Source organism: Carassius auratus, chromosome 18 (genome assembly GCF_003368295.1).
Source record: "Carassius auratus strain Wakin chromosome 18, ASM336829v1, whole genome shotgun sequence".
Taxonomy (NCBI): domain Eukaryota; kingdom Metazoa; phylum Chordata; class Actinopteri; order Cypriniformes; family Cyprinidae; genus Carassius; species Carassius auratus.
Window position 1 is genome coordinate 8469322 of NC_039260.1, and position 22885 is coordinate 8492206.

At 42.0% G+C, this 22885-nt stretch overlaps 1 protein-coding gene across 3 annotated transcripts in view; it reads left to right on the forward strand.

The window, feature by feature from the left end:
* Window positions 1-22885, forward strand: part of znf423 (zinc finger protein 423) — a 149045-nt gene that overhangs the window by 62618 nt on the left and 63542 nt on the right. For 2 of the 3 annotated variants that reach the window (XM_026287422.1, XM_026287419.1), the window contains 3 exons: window positions 8658-12091; window positions 12813-12897; window positions 20425-20445. In XM_026287422.1, the coding sequence (XP_026143207.1) occupies window positions 8658-12091; window positions 12813-12897; window positions 20425-20445 (3540 nt within the window). The remainder of the gene's footprint in view (window positions 1-8657; window positions 12092-12812; window positions 12898-20424; window positions 20446-22885) is intronic. The other variant, XM_026287420.1, reaches the window with a different exon arrangement.

The window sequence follows — 22885 nt, forward strand, 5'->3', positions numbered from 1 at the left end:
ATATATATATATATATATATATAATATTTAAATGTTGTTGTTGTATTATTATTATTATTTATTCCTAAACTATCATGTAGAAATAATAATTTGGCCCCTGTAGTGTCAACACAAAAAATAATAATCATAATAATAATAATATATTTATATTATTTATTTATTTTTTATTTATTTTAATTCCTCTGGTGCCCCCCTGGCCCCTGTAAATACAATTTTATATATATATATATATATATATATATATATATATATATATATACACACACACACACACAGACACACACACACACACAGACACACTGTATTTTGGATTCATGGCATTTACACGCACACACACACACAAGCAAACAAACATGTATATGTGTGTGTGTGTGTGTGTGTGTGTGTGTATGTATGCATAATTACATTGTAATTTTTTATTGTCTCACAGTGGACTTGGACTTCCATTAGTGCCCCATGCTTCTAGTCTGTATTTTGTATGTACTGATGAAATTGCAAGGGTCAGGGAGCAGGTGAGCTTTAACCTAAACCTTTTTTTTTCCTTCGGAATCGATTTGATCATATAGAGCCAAGAAGCAGAATACAGTGTGTGATCTGCTTCGAGTCCTCTCTGCCTCCGAGCACAGATCACAGAGAAAAAGACATAGACAGACGGGTACAGTATGTGATGGGAGAAACGAACAGGGACACATTGAAACACATTCACCTTCTCTCTCTCCTCTCTCCCATCTGTTTTGCACATGCTATCTCGCTCGCTCTCACTCACAAAACACAAACAAACACACGCAAATGCAAATCTCAGCAATGGAGGGTCATTTTCCAGGTTATGTGAGGTAACGTGTGTGTGGGGTTCTCTAGAAGGGAACAAAGTGCTTATTTAGCACCGCTTTCCTGCATGGCTAGGCAGGCAGCTGCTTCCCATTGACTCGGTTCACAGTGGGAACTGCCCTCACTGTACAATCTTAACCAGTAAACTTGTGACATACACAACTACAGGACCAGACAGAAGACAAAAAGAGTGATCAAGAGAGACAACAAATGAGTGCTGTTGCCAAAAAGTTTTTCAGGGTTTTATGGTGTATTTTACTCAAATCGACTCGTTTAGTTTTTTTGTAGTCTGAACAATTAAATAAATAATAACCAAACCATATCCATATGTGCTTTAAAAAAAAGATTAAAAAACTAATTTTATGGAATTTGTTTTTAAATCTTTTTTTTGTTGTTGTTGTTATCTGGAACTGCATCTTAATGTGCATTTTCCCCACTCTTTTTTTCTTTTCTTTTTATTATATAATTAACTACACTACCATTGATTCATTTAAAAAAAACTTTGTTTCAAATTTCAAACTTTTAAACTTTATATCAATCAAAGAATCTTGAAAAGTTTCCACCCAAATATCAAGCAGCACAATTGATAATATTTAGAAATTTTTCTAAGCACCAAATCAGCATATCAGAATGACACTTAAAACATTTAATAAAATATTAAAATAGAAAGCAGTTATTTTAAATTGTACTGATTCTTCAAAATATTGTTGTATTTCTGTAGTTTTGATTAAATAATTGCATGTATGATGAGCATGATAGACTTCTTTTAACTTTTTAACTATGAATGTTGTATTCATGATCTAAGGAATGAGTGGGCGAGTGAGCCGTTTGTGGATGAATGTGTAATATGAGTTCATAACTCCAAGTTTCCACCATTTCCACAGCTACTCTTGTTATTGTAAGAAATACAGGAAATGTTAATCATTTCTAAAATGGCGAGCTAGATAGAACAAACTTTCTTTCTCATACACTCAGTGACATCATCACTCTATGCTTATCCGAACGTAGCAAGTTATAGCAAAGGGAGCCGAGCTTTGAAGGAACACCGCAAAAGAGAGAAAAGACAGCGGCAGAAGCCAAACGTCTCATCTCTGATGCTGGAGTTGTAAAGAGGCTTGTTTTGGTACACTTCACATGTAATTAATCTGCAGCTGTTTAACAGTGCGGGCCCCCGCCGCTCGCGCAGACTGAGCAACACAAGAGTCAAACGGAGCTTAACCACTGCCAGTACCCCTGTCGTCACGCAACCTCTCCCTCAGTCTTTATGTCTCCTTCATCTCACCTACCCTCTCTCCGTCAGACACACAGAGTACTTACGTTTCACCTTTGCACCTTAAAAATGCTTAGCGTGTAAATCATCCTCTCTAAAATGCCATTGGCTTTTCTGCATCTAAACATTATTAATGGCTGAAGGCTTTTAATTGGGTTTACAGCAACTTTATCTTCTGTAGAAAGGCTTTAGAAGTGATTTCATCTGTGTCTGGTTAGTGTTTAAAGGAGTGTCCCGGGTTAAATAAAAGATAAGCTTTATCAGCAACATCTGTGGCATGCTCTCAATTACCACTGAAAATAATTCTGCTCCTCCAATTAATAAAGACAAAAAATTGCTAACTGAGTTTTACTTACAGTAGAACTCTATATGGGGAAGTAGTTCTTGATACGTTTCATGTTCATTTTTTTGTATTATTATTCAGTTATTGAACTTATTTAGATGCAATTGCGATTCATTTTATTTTATTAACCCAGTTGATCTTTAACAGTAACTTTATTTTAAATAACATATGATTTAAATTATTTTTCTATGTAAAGTAGAGTGCATAGAGCAGAAATTTCCTAACTTCTTGCTACAAAAACATAAACTTGATTGAAGGCAGTGGGCCAAAAGTATTACTGTAAATCCAATTATATTATTCATAAATTATGAAATGGAATGGTGGCCCAAATCCGAGAACACATAGCTACACAGACCCTGGATTGGGCATCTCACTCAAAAAAAAATGGGAGGTTTTAAGAATTGATATGAAGATTGATCAAATGAATGTGATTTTTGCAATCAGTTTTTCCTAGCACTAGTGAAAATGTGGTATCACATTGGTGTCAGCGATCTCCTCCTGTCGCCTCTCCTGTCGTAATGTTAGCACTGCACCCATCTGCACAGCACTCTGTGGTCTCTAGAGGTGAGTGAGTGGTCAGGGTCCAGAATTTGTTCCATTTCTTTTCCTCACCTGGGGGTCGCCAGAGGGGAGATGGGGAGCAGGCTGTCAGCTGTCCTTGCCTTCCCAACCCCCTGCCCCTCACCTTCTGCCCTGGGAATGAGTCCGGCTGCTCGGACGCTGATGGGCGCCAACTACTCCATATGGGCCGTGGGCAGCAAAAGTGTGTGTCCTCCAGGATTCCGGCCCCTGACAGACAGTCCGTCCTGTGACATCACTGCAGTACACATATGTGTGTGTGCGCTAGGGTACATATGAGTGTAAATACATGGGTTTCCTCCAGGATTATGGTTGCTGACAGACTGGCTACACAATGACATCACCTTGGCATGTGTTTGCGTGTTTGTGTCCTTTAGGAAAAGACCCCTAACAGACTGTGTCCCTGGAGCCCCCTGTAGGGTACCGAGAGCAATGCCAGTGGTCCTGCGAGCACAGACTGGAGAGTGTCAGCTTGATGGAGCAGAGACCGTTAAGGACGGCAAACATGAGTTTGTGTGTATGTGCGTGTTTGTGTGTCCACTAGGGACCAGGCCCCTGACAGACAGTCTCCCTTGAGCGGCGGTGGGGTACGGCAGAGGCAGAGAGTGTGTCAGCATAGAAACCCAAAGGAACACGGCAGAACAGTTGGGGGGTGAAATACAGGAGTCGGTTTGCTTGTGTGTGTGTGTGTGTATATGTGTGTGTGAATTTCAGTTTTGGTAAACAGGTGTTTGGTCTCAAAGATTCTGCTCCCAGAGGACTGCTGGCCATGTGGTCAGTTCCTGCATTCCGTCCCCCCCTCCTTTCTCGTTCTCTCTCTCTTGTCCTCACTCATCCACTCTTTTTTACGATCTTAGCAACATAGCTTTGTCCTCTGTTGTGTTTGGTTATGACTGTCCTGTTGCCTAGGGGAGAGAGGAAGGAAGGAAGATAGGGAAGAGGGAGGTCTCCACAAGAAACCCAGAAAAAGAAACGAGAGAGATGAACGGAGAGAACTAAGATGAACTGCCAGTTTAAACTCCTATAGGCCTATACTCTGGAAGTTGTTTCCCCTGGCTTTTGCTGCAGGCCTGTCTGGCTAGTGTGCTGGGTTACCCAGTGGGAGCCCAGGTGGAAGTTGTTTTGCTGCCCCCTACAGTGTGTCTCTCCTGCCCCAGGCTGTGGGGAAAGGGGCTGTAAGCTGGGCAGAAGGGCTGCTGGGAAAGGTGGAGGTTTTGGGCAGGGTGGCATGCTCAAAGGTGGTGTGGGTGGAGGAGGGGAGAGAGGTCAGGGATGTGGAATGTGACTAGGTGAGGTGATAAGACTCAGGTCTAGTTAGACCATAGCCCCTTTCACACTGCACGTTGAACTTTACAGGTTGTGTGTGAACGCACTTACAGATACCGGGAAATCACTGGCAGTGTAAATGAAACAAATCTAACGTTCCGGGAACAATTACCCATGTATTATCCGGAATCTCAGTGTGAAAGGGGCTCATGATTCTACCAGATCACTGCATTAGGGATAGGCCCCATTTTTAATCTGACATGAATAAAAATCCTGATTTGATTCTTAGATGTAATGTCCATTCAAACAGTTGTCATATCAGGGGCGGTGCCAGATAATTTTTAACGCAGGTGCTTAGTGGGTGTTAGATCAACGATAGGGGGAGCTGGGCAATAAATAGCCAATATGACCAAAACAAAGTGTTATTATTATAATATTTTTTTATGAATAATAAAATCTCTATATAGGTGCATATCAAATGTTTCTGAGGAGTGTGGGAGTATTATCGCTTACTATGACATGGGGGTGCCTGCGCAGTGTTTTATTAGAATAAAATGCTGACATTACAATATGTGCAACTGCAAATCACATCACGGTATATTGCATTGCAGTAGTTATGCATGTGTAATGAGTCAAATGTTTGTTTTATTTAATTTTTTATGGGGGTGCTTTGGTTTTTCTTGGTGGTGATGGAGCACCCAGCGCCACCCATGTGTCATATCTTAAGGTTCTAAGTCATGTCTAATCATACCTTGTCTTCTGAATTTTTTGCAATCTTTTGGAATGAGGTCATTTTAGTGTTTCAGCAGCTGAGCAATTAGCACTATGAAACAACCTTGTACAGACTCTACATCTAGTTCATAGTTCTGTAATGAAACAATTGTGGAAAAGTATTAAGCTTCTCCTGCAAAAATACACAACATTCTGGTGTAAAATACACAGTTTCTGGATTTCCACAACTGCACTTTCTGGTTATTTCTGAATCAAAATACTTAAAAAGCATTTTAGAACAAAGTGAGATGTTAGTAGTGGTATCTAACCTAGATTGATGATGAGATTAATCAGCCCAAGACCAGAATGTTTGCCTTCATTTGTCAAGTTTGAATAGAATATGTTGGAATGAATGTGAAACATTTAGTGTTTAGTGTTGGTGCAGTTGTTGTCGAAGTGGGCATATTTAACCTTGTCTCCCATGTAGCATAAATTTCAGTGTGTTAATCATTGTGGACTGGCTGTATTGTTTTTGGATAGTGTGTTGTTCCAGAAGGGAAACAGCAGTGCTATATGTCATAAGCGTGGGTCTGCTGTATATGCCTCCAAGCGCTAATGAACACACTAGCCTGTTTTGGCTCTGGCGTTTGGCTTGTGTCGGTAGGGGCATTCACAAAATCCACAGCTCTGGTGTTGGGAGAGATGGAGTGGATCTCTTTTTTCCCCTTTCTCTATCTGGATCCCACCCCCTCTTCCTCTATCTGTCCTTGTGTTTGATAAAGAGGAGAGAGGACAGACATCAGGCCGAGCACGTATTCATTACCGTCTTCCATCACGCTTCTGGCCCCGCATGCCAGCACTTTGGCTAGCCCATTAACTGGCCCCGATGTGGTTCAGCCCAGCCTGGTTCGGTGGAGGCATGGGGGTCTGTGCAGGGTGGGGGGGGTCTGCTCTTGAATATCCTAGAATTATCTGCAGATTAGGTGCTGTGGAGGCTGCCGCCATCACCATGTGTTTCTGTTATCGCGGTCCCAATTACCAGGCCCTGTTCGAGGCAGGGTGGCAGGCCCATCCCTGGACATCAGAATGTGTCCTTCTGCCAGTCCTGTCTTCCCATTCTTCCCTCCCTCGCTACACCCTTCCATCCTGTGCTCCACCCCTCCACATGGGACAGGCTGGCAAGGAGAAGGCCAGCGCCAGGGGCAACCACCAGAGCAGCCTGTTAATTCGGTAATGAGTCACAACATGAAAGAAAGTTTGGGGATGGAATGTGGAACAAGTGAGAAACAAACTGTCAGAGAGGGAGAAAATCTGAAAAGAAAGGGAAGGTCGGTCAAGCCTGTAAATGTGGAAATAACAGGAGCGTGGAAGGAGCCCCATGTTTTCGCACCCATTCCAGTCGCCAGTTCTTTTCTCTCTCTGTTTCTCCCCCCTCACTTTTTTCTTTCTGTTTCTTTTCTAATTTAACTTTTCATTGAAATTTCTTACCCTGTTTAGTGCTCTTGCCAAGTCCCCCGGCGGACAGATGACAAAAGCCCCCTAAAAGCCATGTGATCTTCCATTTTCCGACAGCCACACTTCTGAGGATTAAAGCTATTTAATGACTATAATCTCCCTCTTTCTCAAAAGTGATTTCTCACATTCTGTCGCAGTCAGAGGGATTGCATTAGCATTAATAGATTTATAATTCACCAGAATGACCACATGTGCCAGGAGGTTTTTTTTTCTTTTGGGCTCCATTCTTTTCCTCTACTCTGCCTCTTTTTTCCCCCTCCTTTTTTCTGGCTCTGAACTCAAGCAAGTGTTTCTTTGTATCTCTTGCACTGTGGTACATGTCTGTGTCTCAGCAGGACGGCCTACCTGTCAGTCGGCACCCCCATACCTCCCCCCATCACCTCCACAGTGGCTGGATCAGAGAATGGCCTGTCAGGGGCCACGGTCTCATTGTGCAGCCAAAGAATTCACCACGGTTAAGTCCCTTATGGGCTTTTCATCTGGGCTCTTTCATTGGGCCACTGCAACACTTTCTCTCCCGTGTTGCAAGGGTTTTAGGTTGTGTTGGGATAGTTCTTATCCTGACACGGACACAAAAGCATGAGAACAGAACAGAGGGAGGGCACTGTACTTGAAGGAGGGTGGGGAAATTGGTGTGTGAGAGGTGGGCCGGGATGTCTCACGCTAAATGTAATCTGAGAAAGTGAGTGAGACTGGAGCAGAAAATGAAAGGGGTACAGAAGAGGGGTACACATGGGCACAAACATCACCCTTTCAAGAATTAAAAAAAGAAAAAAAAAATCAAAACGCCTTTATTGAGATTTTTTTTTCTTATATTCTGTTAAAAGTAGGGCAAGTAAATCCCATCATAAAGCGTGAGATGCCACAACATAATTTATTAAATACTTAAATGGTAAATCTGAATTACCTTAACCTGGAAAGGGCTCCCATTTGATAGAATGACCTCTTTAAGTATTTTCCTGATGTCACACTCTCTTCTTTTATTTTACTCCTTTACTGATATCTCTATTTTTAACTTTTTCTTTACTCCAGCTCTGAATTCATTTCTCGCTTAGAGCTAAATTCATAATTCATGGTTTTACAAATTTCTACCCACAAACCCCCGTGGAGATTTATTTGTTCTGCACAGCACCTACATTTTAAAGTGGATCGATTCATCACTTGAATTTATTTTCTACAAATTCTGCTGTGCTCACCTTTGTGTAATGGGAGAGTAGTGGGCGGAAGTAAAATCCAACAACTGCCATATGGAGTTGAAGTTATTAGTTTATACAATACACGCTGAGGTGATGCACTTTCTTTGTTCTTTTTTTTACTTTTCTCTTTTCCCATTGCATTGGGTTATAGATTGTGACTCTGTTTCAGTGGGTTTTTCATTTCTAATTAGAATACTGAGCATAGGAGGCCATTGTTACATTTGGATTGTGAGTGCCAATGGAGCTTTTAGGGGATGCGGAGCATTATCCTCTGTAAACATACATTTTTTGGGGATCTGTTATACCGGAGGCTTTTTCCACGCATTAAGAGTGAACATACAACTTAGAGAAAATAAAGCAAACAAACAGTGCACTGATAGAAAATTCTGTGTTTGTCTGAGCCGCAGTGGGACTTTGTGCTCACAGCATCCCTGCTCAATAAGTCATGAGCTCTCTCCCTTGCTTTCCTTCGTAGTCTGCTAGTTGAGATTCTAAATAGATGACGTGTGGACTGTGTCAGGCCCCATCAGATTGCACAAAGCAGGACAGAATTAAGAGCAACCCGCTTTGTATATCTTTGTATAATGTATGCCTGCATTAATCTAGACTGGCCGTGTGTTTGCACAAACAGCGAAAAAACATAAATAATCCAGTGCTATGATTTTGTATGCATTGTGCAGTAAGAGAGCCTTCCTTCCTGAATGTGCTTTAATCACTTTTGAGAAGCTTTTCAATCTGGTGACCATAATGAAAATATGATAACGCAGATCCAAATCTGGGGGATATGGGCATGAGCTTGTTTGCTGAGGGAGGATAAGAGGATAAAAAATACATCTTTGTCCTTATTTCTCTATTCCTTTGGGGTCTACTGTCTTTAGTTCTTTGCTTCTATTTTGATATTTTCTCTGCCTCTTTAACATTTTAATTCTGTCTGTGTTTTGCATTGCAGATGGTGATGATGACCCGGGGCTCTCCTGGGTGGCGTCCTCTCCCTCTAGCAAAGACGTGGCATCGCCGTCACAGATGCTAGGGGATGGCTGCTGCGATATGGGCATGGGCACAGGGGAGGAAGAAGGGGGCTCTGGCCTTCCTTATCCCTGCCAGTTCTGCGACAAGTCCTTCAGTCGCCTCAGCTACCTGAAGCGTCACGAGCAGATCCACAGTGACAAGCTGCCCTTCAAATGCACCTTCTGCAGTCGTTTGTTCAAACACAAGCGCAGCCGTGATCGTCACGTCAAGCTGCACACCGGTGACAAGAAGTACAGTTGCCAGGAGTGCGAGGCAGCATTTTCTCGCAGCGATCATCTCAAGATCCACCTTAAGACACACAGTTCTAGCAAACCATTCAAGTGCAGCATTTGCAAGCGTGGCTTCTCTTCCACCTCCTCTCTCCAGAGCCACATGCAAGCTCATCGGAAGAACAAGGAACACCTGGCAAAGAAAGACCAGGGTAAGCGAGATGGATCTAGCAGTGATGTAGCTGACCAGGACCAGGACCTATACATGTGCGATTACTGCGAGGAGACGTTCAGTCAGACAGATGAACTTGAGAAACACGTGCTAACACAGCATCCCCAGCTCTCAGACCGCGCAGAGCTTCAATGCATCCACTGCCCTGAAATCTTCAGCGATGAAGGCTCTCTTCTCACCCATATTGACAGAATGCATGCCAACAAGAAACACAAGTGCCCCATGTGCGCTGAGCAGTTCCCATCTGTAGAGGAGGTCTATTGTCATCTTGACAGCCACCGGCAGCCAGATTCCAGCAACCACAGTGCCAGTCCTGATCCAGTCTTGGGAAGCGTGGCATCAATGAGCAGCGCTACCCCTGATTCCAGTGCCTCCCTGGAGAGAGGATCAACCCCAGACTCCACCCTTAAGCCTGGTCAGAGCAGACGAAAGCTAGCACCTTCTTCTGATCATGACGATGGAAGCTGGTCAGGCAAAGTGACCTATAGTTGTCCATATTGCTCCAAGAGAGATTTCAACAGTCTGGCTGTCCTGGAGATTCATCTGAAGACTATCCATGCAGACAAACCTCAGCAGAGCCACACTTGCCAGTTATGTCTGGAAACCCTGCCTACTCTCTATAACCTTAATGAGCATGTGCGCAAAGCACATAGATCCAGTGGGAGCTCTGCATCAAACTTTCCCCTTCTGCAGTTCAGTAACGTTTCGGCCTTTCATTGCAACTACTGTCCTGACATGTTCGCAGACATCAACAGCCTGCAAGAGCACATTCGTGTTTCTCACTGCTTATCTGGTGGTGGTGTTGTTGCTGGATCCACCACTTTGGAGGGCAACCATGCTTTCTTCTGCAACCAGTGCTCCATGGGTTTCCTTACAGAGTCCTCACTCACTGAGCACATCCAGCAGACCCATTGCAGTAGTGGGGGAGGTGTGACCAAGATGGAGTCCCCAGTCTTGCAGCCCTCGCAGTCCTTCATGGAAGTGTATTCTTGCCCTTACTGCACCAACTCTCCCATCTTCGGCTCCCTCCTCAAACTCACCAAACACATTAAAGAGAATCACAAGAACATCCCACTCGCCAACAACAAGCGCAAAGTCAAAGTGGCAGACTTGAGCCCAGCCTCATCTGACGTGGAGATATCCTCACCCAAACGCCATAGGGTGACTGGTGACAGCACTCCAGCAGTTGCTAATGGAGACTATCCCTGCAATCAGTGTGACCTTCGATTCACCAGCTTTGAGGGCTTCCAAGCCCATCTCAAGTCCCACCTAGAACTGTTACTGAGGAGGCAGTCTTGCCCACAGTGCAACAAAGAGGACTTTGATTCTCAAGAGGCACTGCTTCAGCACTTGACGATTCACTATACCACCACTTCCACCCAGTATGTCTGTGAGAGCTGTGACAAACAGTTCTCTTCTGTAGACGATCTGCAAAAGCACTTGCTAGACATGCATACATTTGTGCTGTACCACTGCACACTGTGTCAGGAGGTCTTTGATTCAAAGGTGTCTATACAAGTCCACCTGGCTGTCAAGCACAGCAATGAGAAGAAAATGTATCGCTGTACGGCCTGTGCTTGGGACTTCCGCAAAGAAAGTGACCTGCAGTTACATGTGAAGCACAGTCATTTGGGTCACCCTACCAGTACCGGGGCAACCGGAAAAGCACGCAAATGCATATTCTGTGGGGAGACCTTTGGCACAGAAGTAGAGCTCCAGTGTCACATCACTACTCACAGTAAAAAGTATAACTGCAGACTCTGTGGGAAGGCCTTCCATGCCATTGTCCTTTTGGAAAGACATCTCAGAGAGAAGCACTGCATTTTTGATGGAGGAAATGGCAATGGAAATGGAGGAAGCCAAAATGGAACACCCAATGGGGTAACTCAAAGCTCTAAGCGTTCCACAGCAGGATCGACTGTAGCTGCTGAGCAAGCAGATTTGCAGAACATGCTATTAAAAGGCGGAAATCAGGAAACAGCGAACAGCCATGAAGCTAGCGGTGGTGAAGAGGAGCTTGATGCCTCAGAGCCAATGTATGCCTGTGACATCTGTGGTGCGGCCTACACCATGGAGTCTCTGCTTCAAAACCACCGCCTTCGAGACCACAATATCAGGCCTGGTGAGGACGATGCAGGCTCAAGAAAAAAGAAGGCAGACTTCATCAAGGGTAACCACAAGTGCAATGTTTGCTCACGGACCTTCTTTTCTGAGAACGGCTTGAGGGAACATGCTCAGACGCACCGTGGCCCAGCAAAACACTACATGTGTCCCATCTGTGGCGAACGCTTTCCTTCACTGCTTACTCTCACTGAGCACAAGGTCACCCACAGCAAGAGCCTGGACACAGGCAACTGCCGTATCTGTAAGATGCCCCTGCAGAGTGAGGAAGAGTTCATTGAGCACTGCCAGATGCACCCTGACCTGAGGAACTCCCTCACAGGCTTCCGCTGTGTAGTTTGCATGCAAACTGTCACTTCAACGCTCGAACTGAAGATTCATGGAACCTTTCACATGCAGAAGATCTCGTCTTCTGGGGTCAGTGGCGGTGGAGGAGGATCAGCCTCGTCATCTCCCAATGGCCAGCTGCAGGCCCACAAACTCTATAAATGTGCCCTGTGTCTCAAAGACTTCAAGAATAAGCAAGAACTGGTCAAGATAGATGTGAACGGCCTGCCTTATGGTCTTTGTGCTGGCTGCATGAGTCGGGGTACAAACGGCCAGTCCCCAACTGTTGTTGTCACCCCACAAGAGGCTGGGGAGAAGGGCACCACTGGACTGCGCTGCCCAGAGTGTGCTGTTAAATTTGAGACCCTGGAAGACCTGGAAAACCACGTTCAGGTGGACCATCCTGAGATGAGCCCTGAGACCAGTGGAGTTAAGAAAGTTACTGATGCTTCACCTGTCCCTAAAGTAAGTGCCAAAGCCTCACCCTCATGATAACCTGATACAACCTGATAGTCTCAATTATATGTACTTTTGTCTGAAAGGGTATTAAAGTGTACTTGATAGTTCAATATAAAAACTGAAGATCAAAGATGACTCTTAGCCATTGTCAACAAGGATTGGGCTGTTTGACAGAAATGTTCTATCACAAAATGGTTTTGTATTTGCTTAGGGTATTTTTTTAGGTCATTTGAGGTTTTCCTCTAGTTCTCAAATTTGTGTTCTTTCTCTACCTTTTCTCTTTTTGTGTTTCTTTTCCTATTATCTCTTCTCTTTTTGGCAGTTCAAAGAAGAATTTTATGCAATTTCTTTTGAAAAGGGGAGACATTGCCAGCAACCATTTTCTGGCAGTATTTTTAGTGTATAAGTTCCCTGTGTTCCCAAAGTGTTCTGAGTCAAAGAGAGATGTGTGAATTCATGGCTACATTACTACTGGCCCCAGAGGGTTCAGCAGCCTCATCCTGCTGGGCTATTGTACAGCCTGTTCGCTTCACTAGATATTGACAGTGAACTTCCAGGGATGCTCAATCTTTACCTGTGTTTTTGTCTCAGCTCAGTGTAACAGATAGGAGAATCTCTGCCTTTTCCCCCATCGTTGCAGCATAGGATAGTTCTGGTGTTTGCAAGTGTGTGGAGAATTAAAAAACTCTGTTCAATGTGAATTTCAGTTCTGTATTTTTCTTTGTAGAAGAAGACATATCAGTGCATCAAATGCCAAATGACCTTTGAGACAGAACGAGAGATCCAGATCCATGTTGCCAATCATATGATCGGTAAGTCAACCCCATAGATTCCTTTGCTAGTGCGTGTGTGTTTGTGTGTATTTACGTGTGTGTGTTTGTGTGTTTGGCTGCTTGCCAGTCGCTCCTCCTGCTTTCCTACCCTTATTTGCTGCCTTAGTCTTGCCCCAGCACTCTCTCTCACTCCCTGCACACAGGTGTGAGACAGACAGGTGAAATGAACAGCTCTATTTCTGGAAGTGCAGACATCGCTCTCAACAGCTGTTCCATTGTTTAACACTTGACTACGCAGCTGAGGCCTCGGCTGCAGGTCTGATTGCTCTGTTAACTCTTCACCATGCAGCCGAGACCAGGACTGCAGGTCTCGCTCCTTCAGCAAAGGCCAACAAACAATTAGGTTCACTTTTATTCCCCTTCATTTCATTCCTGTAGCCTGTCGTGGATAATTACATGCACTTTGCTCTTTGTTGCAGATATTTTACGAATAGAGTAGCTACATGTGTATGTGGAGGGGGTGTTATTTACCGATGTTGGAATTCATATTATGATAGATTAGGTGGACTAATAAAAGGCTCTGTGGCTTAAGTTATAGGAATGTGTTTCCTCCAATACTAGCATGCTATGGAGTGCTAGGTGGGACTTGTTAATGATTGGCTCCTGGTGGATGATATTTTACATCCCGTGTTTCTTGTTTCTTTGGCAAATGGCCCTGGCTGCAGTGTATGAGCTTAACTGAACAGTTCCTCTGTAGGTGTTTTATATGCCTCCTCCCTTGGTGTTGTTATTCTTTAAGTAATAATTGCTGCTGCAGCACACTGTAGTGTAGATTAACGAGCTGGGCCTGTGAGTAATTTCACAGAACAAACGGCGCAATGCTTCGAGCCTCAGCAACTTCCCCGGCCTTCTCCAGACCTGACAGCCGATACTAGAGCAGAGCCGCCTGATGTATTCTTAGAGTCCTAGTGTGCATGCTGCATCTGTCTTTAGAAAGGCCATTGTGCCTAACCACATAGACTTGTGTGTTTGTTCGCAATCTACACTTTTCTTTTTGTCTGTTCTTATTTTAGGTGGGAGGAATTTTGAGTTTAATTCAAGGGCCCTTTGGTTCCATGTTCATTTTCTCCTTCATATAATGAACATGGAAGTGCTTAGCACCCAATTATTCCCATATTAACCGCCCTGACTTTAACCTCCCATCCACCTATCTCTCTCCCATCCCTCTTTCCCATCTCACCTGACCCTTCACCATTCAATCACAACCTAACTGCATCCAACCTGCCCAATCTCAGACCAACACAATCCAATTTGGACCACGCTGAGTGCTCTCTCCTTTCATCCCTCCATCCTCTCTCACTTTCCCTCTCTGAAGATACTGATGCTAAAGATAAAGGCTGTGTGTGAGACGGCAAGGCGGATCGTATGTCTCTCCCCATCACCATGAAGGGAATTTTGGGTTAATTAACATCATAATTGTCAGAAAAGCTGGAGGAGATTAATTATGGAATTGAGGCAGATTATTTTAAGTGCCGTTGTTATTTTATTCTTTTTTCCACCCCTCTTCAAAGATTGATGACGTCTTTGAATAATGAAAAGGGAGTCGTGTATTAACCTTTATCAGACTCTGCGTTAGGCGCCAGAAAATTGAAGCGAGATCACAAAGGAGTTCTAGATTTAGCGCTTTTGCACTCTGTCTTCCGCTTTCTTTTTGAGATTACGGAGCAATCATTAAATAGCTACACTATCTGTCAGCTTTGATATATGACTAGTGAGGCTATTATACGACTTTGATATTTAAGCCTGTCTTTTATGCTGGAGTTTACAAGCATGCACAGTGCTTTTTATTTTATTAATTTTTTTACATAATCAAACAGGTATACTTGCATCATGCAGCTCTGTGACCACTTGTAAAGCATTTTGAGTGACCAAGGTCATTGTAGATGTGACAACCATAATCAGCCTCATACTTTAATCACAGTCATAAGTGCTGGTCAGATTTCTAGAACAATGTAGCTGAAATCAATTTAGGAATTTTATTTATGCACAAATGCATGTATAAAAATATATTCGCTTTTAAAATCTTAAGCAATTCAAGCTATGAATTTCACTGTAATTCATGTTAAAGGGATACTCCACCCCAAAATAAAAGTAAGTTACATTGTCAATGTCCAGAAAAGTATGAAAAGCATCGTCAGAATAGTCAAATTTTCCTTAAGTGATTAAACCGTAACATTATGAAACGACGGCAATACTTTTTTGGGCACAAAGAAAACAAAAATATGACTTTATTCAACAATTCCTCTCCTCTGTCTCTCCCCACATCGCCGTAGTGCCATTTTGGTGAAAATATCTTAAATTGTGTTCCGAAGACAAACAAAGCTTTTAAGGGTTGGGAACGACATGGAGGTAAGTGATTAATTAAAAAAATTTCATTTTAGGTTGGAGTATCCCTTTAAGTCAAGAATGGTCTTTTCTTATAATAATGGTATGCTGCAATTTATGAATCAGTCATTTTGTAGACAGCCTCATTTATATTATGTGTGCTTTCTGATTTGTCACATCAATATCAAACAATTACTTAAATAGCTGAATTTTGACAGCAAATGGACTCGGTGTAGTTTCACTGTGACATATATTTAATTGTTGCTGATTATTTGACTTGAACTTACTAATTGAGTGAGCATTAGTAGGCTACATGTTCTTCTCCTGCCGTGTTAAATAGAACAATTTAGCTTTGTGCTTTTTCCTCACAGTTTGGCAGCTGTGGAAATCGCACGAATTTGATCTCTCCGCCTCCTGTGTTTCATCAGTGCTTTCACTATGCATATTCATGCATGCGTCTCTGCCAAAAGCAGCTGTGTGTGTGTGAGAGTGTGGTCTTTGCATATACATTGAATGTTGAAGTTGATGTGTGGAAGTCCCTGTGCATTCCTACCCACACATACCTGCTCTTATATATGATTGACACATCTGATAAAAGCTCGCATACACAGACAGACACATTCTGTCAACCTCCAGCTTTTTTTGTCAACATCCTCCCTGCTCGTGGATACACAGTAACACAGTTCCCAGTTTCAGTCCTCCTACCTTTTTGCCGAGGTGTGATCATACCTCACCTAGCCTCCCACATCCCCCCACTTTCCCGCTCCACCCCCTCCCCTCTCTCGCTCTCACAGTCACCAGTAGGCTGAGGTGACACCTCATCTCAATCAGTTTACCTCCTCAAACTTGCAACATCTGCTCCCCTCTCTTCTTGTCCTCTCCTCTTTTCTCTTGTGTCCTTCCTGTGAGCGCCCCACCACTGCGTGAGCACACTGCCTGTGTCATTTTCTGTACCGTCACTTTGCTCTGCCGGCAGCCCAAGAGGAACGTGCACCAATCACGAGAGATTTTCCTCCCACAAATAAAAAAAGAAATAGAAAACCCCACACACACCTTTAACATTCGTTTTACACACCTGAAGGCTTCCTAAGGCATGCTTCAGGTAGTTAGGGCACCTTGAGGTTTTGTGACTTGATCTTTAATTTAGGTTTAGATTATGTTGGTGTCATTTCAAATCTTCGCCGCCTGCCTTTGCATGTAAGTGGCATTGAGCATAGGTGAGGGAATCGATAAAGATTTCGAGCTGTTGCGGTTTGCTGCAAAAGAGCTTGATTACACTGAGATGGGAGGGGTGGAAAAAGCCTAGTGTTTTAATTAATCCGACTGGTGAGGCAGGCGAATGCGATCAGAGCTCCGTTCTCCAGGAGGCGGTGAGCCTGGAGGAATGTGGGTTTATTTTTCCCTGCCTGTTGATTGAAGCCGTGTGATTATTTAATGTAGACGTTTGTCTCTGTGCGGAGAGACCGCGTACCGATTTTCCTTAGCACGGAGGCGGCAATCCGCGTGTACGGGAAAAATGAATTTCATTAGCGCTGCCCTGATTTCATCAAACAACCGACGGCTCCAGACTGCACTGGGTCATGCAGACTTTTATTTACTGTGTGGTTTTTCTACTGCATTATCATTAGTTTCATATTGCAGTGATAGTCTGTTTATCTTCTGTTCAGGTTCTTCTCTCATTGGTTCAAGGCTCTGTCAACCTGCAAAGCGATCGCATTCCATTGGTCTGTTCGAACCTGAAACTTTTTTTTTCTTTTTTTCTGAAAATAAATGATCTTTTCTGAAGTGGAGACTTTTTACTGCACACTGTGATTCAGATGCATGTAAAATAGTGCTGTCAAACGATTATTTGCGTCCAAAATAAAAGTTTTTGTTGACAAAATATATAGGTGCGTACTCTGTGTATTACGTATATATAAATATACAGATATTTAGAAAATATTTACATGTATATATTAATATTCATATAATTTATTTTATATGTAAATATATTTAATATATAAACATAACATATTTTTCCAAAATATATACATGCATGTGTGTATTTACATATACTGTACATAATAAATATACACAGTACACACATATATTGTGTACACAAAAACTTATTTTGGATACGATTAATCACAATTAATCATTTGACACCAATAATGTAAAGCTAATCTATTTACACAATCCAAGTAGGGTTTTTAATCAACCTATGCCATCTAAATTTTAAGCATTTATTATCCAGCACATGCAGCTTTGTATGACCTTATATTAATTGTCAGACTTTATTAAATGTTTGTAGTCTAATTTGTCACACTACAGGGCAATTTGTGGGAAATACAGTAGTGAATGATTCTGTCTGGCTTACCAGAGAAACAGAATCCTGGCAATAACAGTAATATTTTCACACCCCATCCGAAAGCACACACTCCATAATGTGAGAGCCGATGTAAAACCTCTCATTTCCCCTGTGAGGAGACAGATACTGCTCTACACATTTTACTGCCCCACACCAAGACCTGTCTCAGCCATGACACAGACTGGACTCAAGGAGTAGAGCTGAGAATTGTGTTGCATTGTGGCGTTCAGTTGTGTTTGACTGGTGATGGAATGCAAAGAGACTGTTAGAGAAGGAACCTAAACAGGATGATAAAAAACATAAAAATGGGCATTATTTACATCTAGGTAATTTTCTGTCACCTACATATCATTCTGGAGTTTTTTCTTTCCAACACAGATGTGCCTTTGCCTTTGCACGCAATAAGAGTTTACATGGCTCCACAGTAAGTTTTTAAGGATGTTTATTTCACTGTTTTGGTTTGTCAAAATAGATTAAAAGTAAAAAAATTAGAAAAGAAAGATTATATAAAAAATGCTGAAAATAAAATGTAGAATTTAATTCACTTTTAGTGTTTTAAAATTATACACGCACAAGCATTATTTCAATAAATGTTTTATTGTAAACCTTATGAACACCCTGTAAATGACAGAATCTTCATTCTTGGGTGAACTATCCCTATATTTCACTCCATTAAGGATCAGAATACAGCATGTATGCTTATGCAGATGTGCATCAAAAAAATCATCTCACTTTCTGCAGCATCTAATAAAGCAAAACAGATTTCAAATTACACTTTGGCAGTACAAGCACATAAAAGACACCATTTTGATTCGTTCCTGTAATGACAGGGATGCAGATGAAAATGAGAAGCGGAGCTCGATCCAGCTCAGTGAGTTTATATTCATATTAATATAACAGAACCCCTCTGAGCCAGGCTGTTAGTTTGGGGGCAAAAAGATGTCTTGTCCCACTGTTGGGCCACCCTCACGGGGATGTGTCCGCACAGTCACAGGCATCTCAGTGCACTGCTTTTAATTTTAGTCTTCATTTAGCACAGCACCCCTTGATGATCACCTCTGCGCAGCGGCGCGCCCTGCTGGCGGGGGGAGAGCCGACGCAAACGCACACTCTTGAGAGCGAATGCTAGAAATCACACACACGTATACCTACATACACACTCTCACACCTGCAGGGGGCACCCCGTGGGTCTACATCTGCACAGCAGAAAACAATAAAACCTGCAAAAAAAAAAATCCCCTGTGCTCCTGAGAGACCTTCACACACAAAAGATGAGGACCGAAAAATCATAGTAATAAAAATACAGACAGACTGACAGATAAGCAAGACAAGAGAGGGAAAATAAGCTTGAGTAGCAAACAAGCAGACACAAAACACAAGGCCTCTCAAACAATACAGCGAGGAACTCGGCCTAGTGTTCCACACTTCCACCTTGACACGTTCTTGACACTCCTTGTGATAAGGTGTGATGTTTTATAATGTTTGTGTTTTGCTAGACGCACATAGCCTGGATTGTTTTTCAGGCCTCAATAGAGTCCTTGGGGTTTGACAAAGTTTCCTGTGTTTTTCTTTGCTTTTCATGTTGGGTGAGAGTATAGGAACAGTAGGAGAGGCTTCACTCATTTCATCTCTCCATCCACCCCCCCACCCCACACACCTCTATCTCCATCCGTCCATTTGGGCACGTCACAAGGAAAAGCATGCAGACACTAATGTTGCACTAATCACCAGCGTACAGAACTCACAGCACGTCCACTCTGCTCTCAATCGCCCTTAATCAGCCAACACATTTCAATTAGCATATTGTGTTTAACCTCCCTTTCATCTGCCTTTATTAGTGGATTGAGCTGTAGTCAGCCTCTTCACCCCCCTCCGTCCAACGTTGATTCTCCCTATCTTGTCTGCTCTCTCTCCTCGTTTATCTTTTCCGAGGTCTCTTGTATCGCACGGCTGTGATCTGTGAAAGGTTCAGGATTGAGCGTTAGAGGACAAGTTGTTAAAGGGATAGTCCACCTAAAATGGTCTGTTTTGTCATGTCGTTACAAACTTGTACTGTATGAATTCCTTTCCTCTGTGGACCACAAAAGAAGATATTTTGAAGAATGGTGGTAACTAAACGGTTGCAGTTTCCATTGACTTCCATTATATGGACAAAAAAAAAAATTGGAACCAAAACTGTTTGGTTATCAACATTGTTCAAAATATCTTCTTCTGGCTTCTGCACAAGATAGAAATGCATACAGGTTTGGAACTACATGAATGATGATACAATTTACATTTTTGGGAGGGACTTCATCATGCAAAAAACTATCCCTTTAAGTTTGTTCTTGAGCAATGTTAGGATAATGAGTGCTAAAAGAATAGTTTATCAAATGTTGACATCCTTTAATCATCCTATTATTTGTCTAAACCTGTCTGATGTTTTTTTTTTTTTTATCTGTGGAACACAAAACCAGTAGTGAAGGAGTAGTTTATTGTATTTTCCTAGTAATAAAAGTGGGAACTGGTGCCTTTAAGGTAAAATGACAAAAATATAATTAAAGTGGTTCTTATGATTTATTTGGAATGACAAGAGGGTGAGTAAATGATGACAAAAGTGTAATTTTAGAGGGAACTCACACCATAACAACGGTTATTTTTTTAGTTCCAGTGTATTTTGACAATTTAAGACATGAAAAACCATGGCAGCCCAGTCTCCCTCCATACCGTCACCATGAGTGAGCCATGACCCCCATGTCTGACCCCTCCTCCACCATCTAACCCTCATGTGATCATAGAGCTGCTGACTAACTGTCACCCTGCCTTCTCTTTCCTGCCTGTCGGACGGCCCATAGGAGAGCCTGCCCAGCTGCAAGGTTTGTTCCCCCTTATCTCTCTCCATTCTGAGCTAGATTACCTGAATGAATGACCCCCCTCCAGCACACATACATCTCTCACTGCTTGAGTAGAAGGACCGGGGCTATAGTATAGAACAGTGCATGATTGGTCACATAAAGGGATCATGCCATACTTTTATCACTTGTCATTCATTTTCCTTCAGGTCCCCATAATTTAGTTTTCATGCTCTTTTTCCATACTCTCAGAATTAAACAGAGCGTTTTTGCAGCATGTGAAAGGAGAAATGGCTTTTACTCGGGAGCCTCCACCCTTCGGCAACAGTCTTTGCAAAGCTGGATTTATGTTGTGACAGGATTAAAATAATAATGTGTTGTGGACTTCCCTCACATCTTGCGTTTTTGTTAGTTTTATATCAAGTGGAGTAAAAGTATTTTCTTGTTATGGTGGTTTAGTTCCATAGAATAGGATTTGGATCAATTAGGGGATATGCTGGTATCAAAATTTTCTGTTGCAATTAATTGCTGATGCTTTTATCACGGTATACGGTATTATCCCGATATTGAAATTTAGTTTAAAAACATAATACATAAAAAATGGTCATAATACAGTATAACAGGTTAAATAACTTTTTTCTTATGTCAAAAATAACTGAACATTTAAATACAATAAATCAATAAACAAAAATATATAGTTAAGTTTTACACAGATTAAAGTGCAAATGGACCCATATGTATCACTTTACAGTAAGACCTCATTAGTTAACCATTAACATTCACAATGAGCAATAGCTACATTGGCTACAGAAGATATTAATCTTTGTTCAAAAATACAAGTCTTAGTTCACGTTAGCTCTTTAAATAACACAGTTGCAATTTAGATTTTAACAATGTGTTATTAAATATTGGAATGCCTAAGATTGATGAATGTTCAGAAGAATTTTTTACTGGCAGTTTATGTAAACTAATGAATTAAATAATGTTAACTAATGAAGCCCTAATGTAAAGTGTGAATTAACAATAAAGAATCAAAACACTTTCAAACAATATCTAGGGCATATTGTAGTCCAGATAAAAAAAAAAAATTGTTGAAAATTAATAGCCAATTTAGTATAAATACTTAAGTATTTGGCACTGTGATAAACATCGTAATGAATACACAAATCTGAATGGCTATTTAAAATTATTTAAATATGTTTTAGAATGTTCCAGCTGCTTTATTTATGGGGTTTCCAGGATAAGGGCTGCATTTTCTGCAGTTTAGCGCCATCTGCTGTCAGAGAGTGAATGTGCTTTCATTAAGCTGTCTCTCAAGTGTTCCCCATGTGCTTGTTATGGTTGTGTTTACATCAGAGCACACAGCATACAGCGTTGTGCAGATTGACGAGTTGATGGGAACAGTATTCTTAAAATGCATTCCAAATTCCAAATAAATTGTTTCTTTATTTTCATAAAATTTGTTCTTTGAATACATTTGGTAGAAGTTCAATTCTGTTTATTTAAATTCTTCTGTACAAACATATTTTTAATGTGATTGTCTTTTTTGTTGCATTATTTAAAATTCAGACACTAACTTGAAATTTAAAAAACATTTATTTTAGAATAAACAGTTTATGAGACTCTCATTTCAGTTGTAGAATATGATTTCATTTAGAAGGTGATGTCAAAAGGAACGTAAAGGGCGCAACTTTGCTTATATTATCATGTCATTTTATTTCCGTACCCCATTCCCTCTGCCAGTTTACACACACATACACCCACACACACTTTGTCATAGTGGTTATTTGTGCATGGGGCTAGGCCAGGGGCATGACTGCACATACACCTGAATGTGGCTGCTCTCCAGAGAGCATCGCTAATGTCACCGTTGATTCTTAGTTATTCATCCCAGTGATTCTGAGGCCTGGAGCACGAGTCACACATGTGTTGTCAAGGCAACGCCACATAGATGCTTGGCGTTTGACCCCAGGGTGTTTTCTGTGATGTCATTATAGTCTTCTTGTCTCAACTGTGGGTGCGCTTTTCCATATTTGAATCTTTGTCTTGTCACATCACAGCTATTATTTGTCGAAAATCATTTTTTTCAATGTGCGCCAGCAAAGTCAGATAATTCTTTAGTGCAGAGTGAAGGATTGCGGGATTGTCTCGTAGTGGTAAACATGACCTGTGCCTATTTTTCTTACAGAAAGCGATGCCACAGAGAAGTGCAGACTTTTTATTTAGCTGGAGGTGATGCCTAGCTCATGCTGTAAACTATAGAGAGACACACACTTACACAAATAGACACACACATGCACGGAGGCTGACTACTAAAGGAGACCTGGTGCGGTCTCTCTGTGTCAGCGCAGACTTAATGAGGCAGCACACAAGAAGCTTTAGGAGTCAATGGATGTAGATAATGTGGATGAGGGTTCACTTCACTGAGCCGTCCTGTATGCGAGCAAGCCAGTGTCTAGCCTAG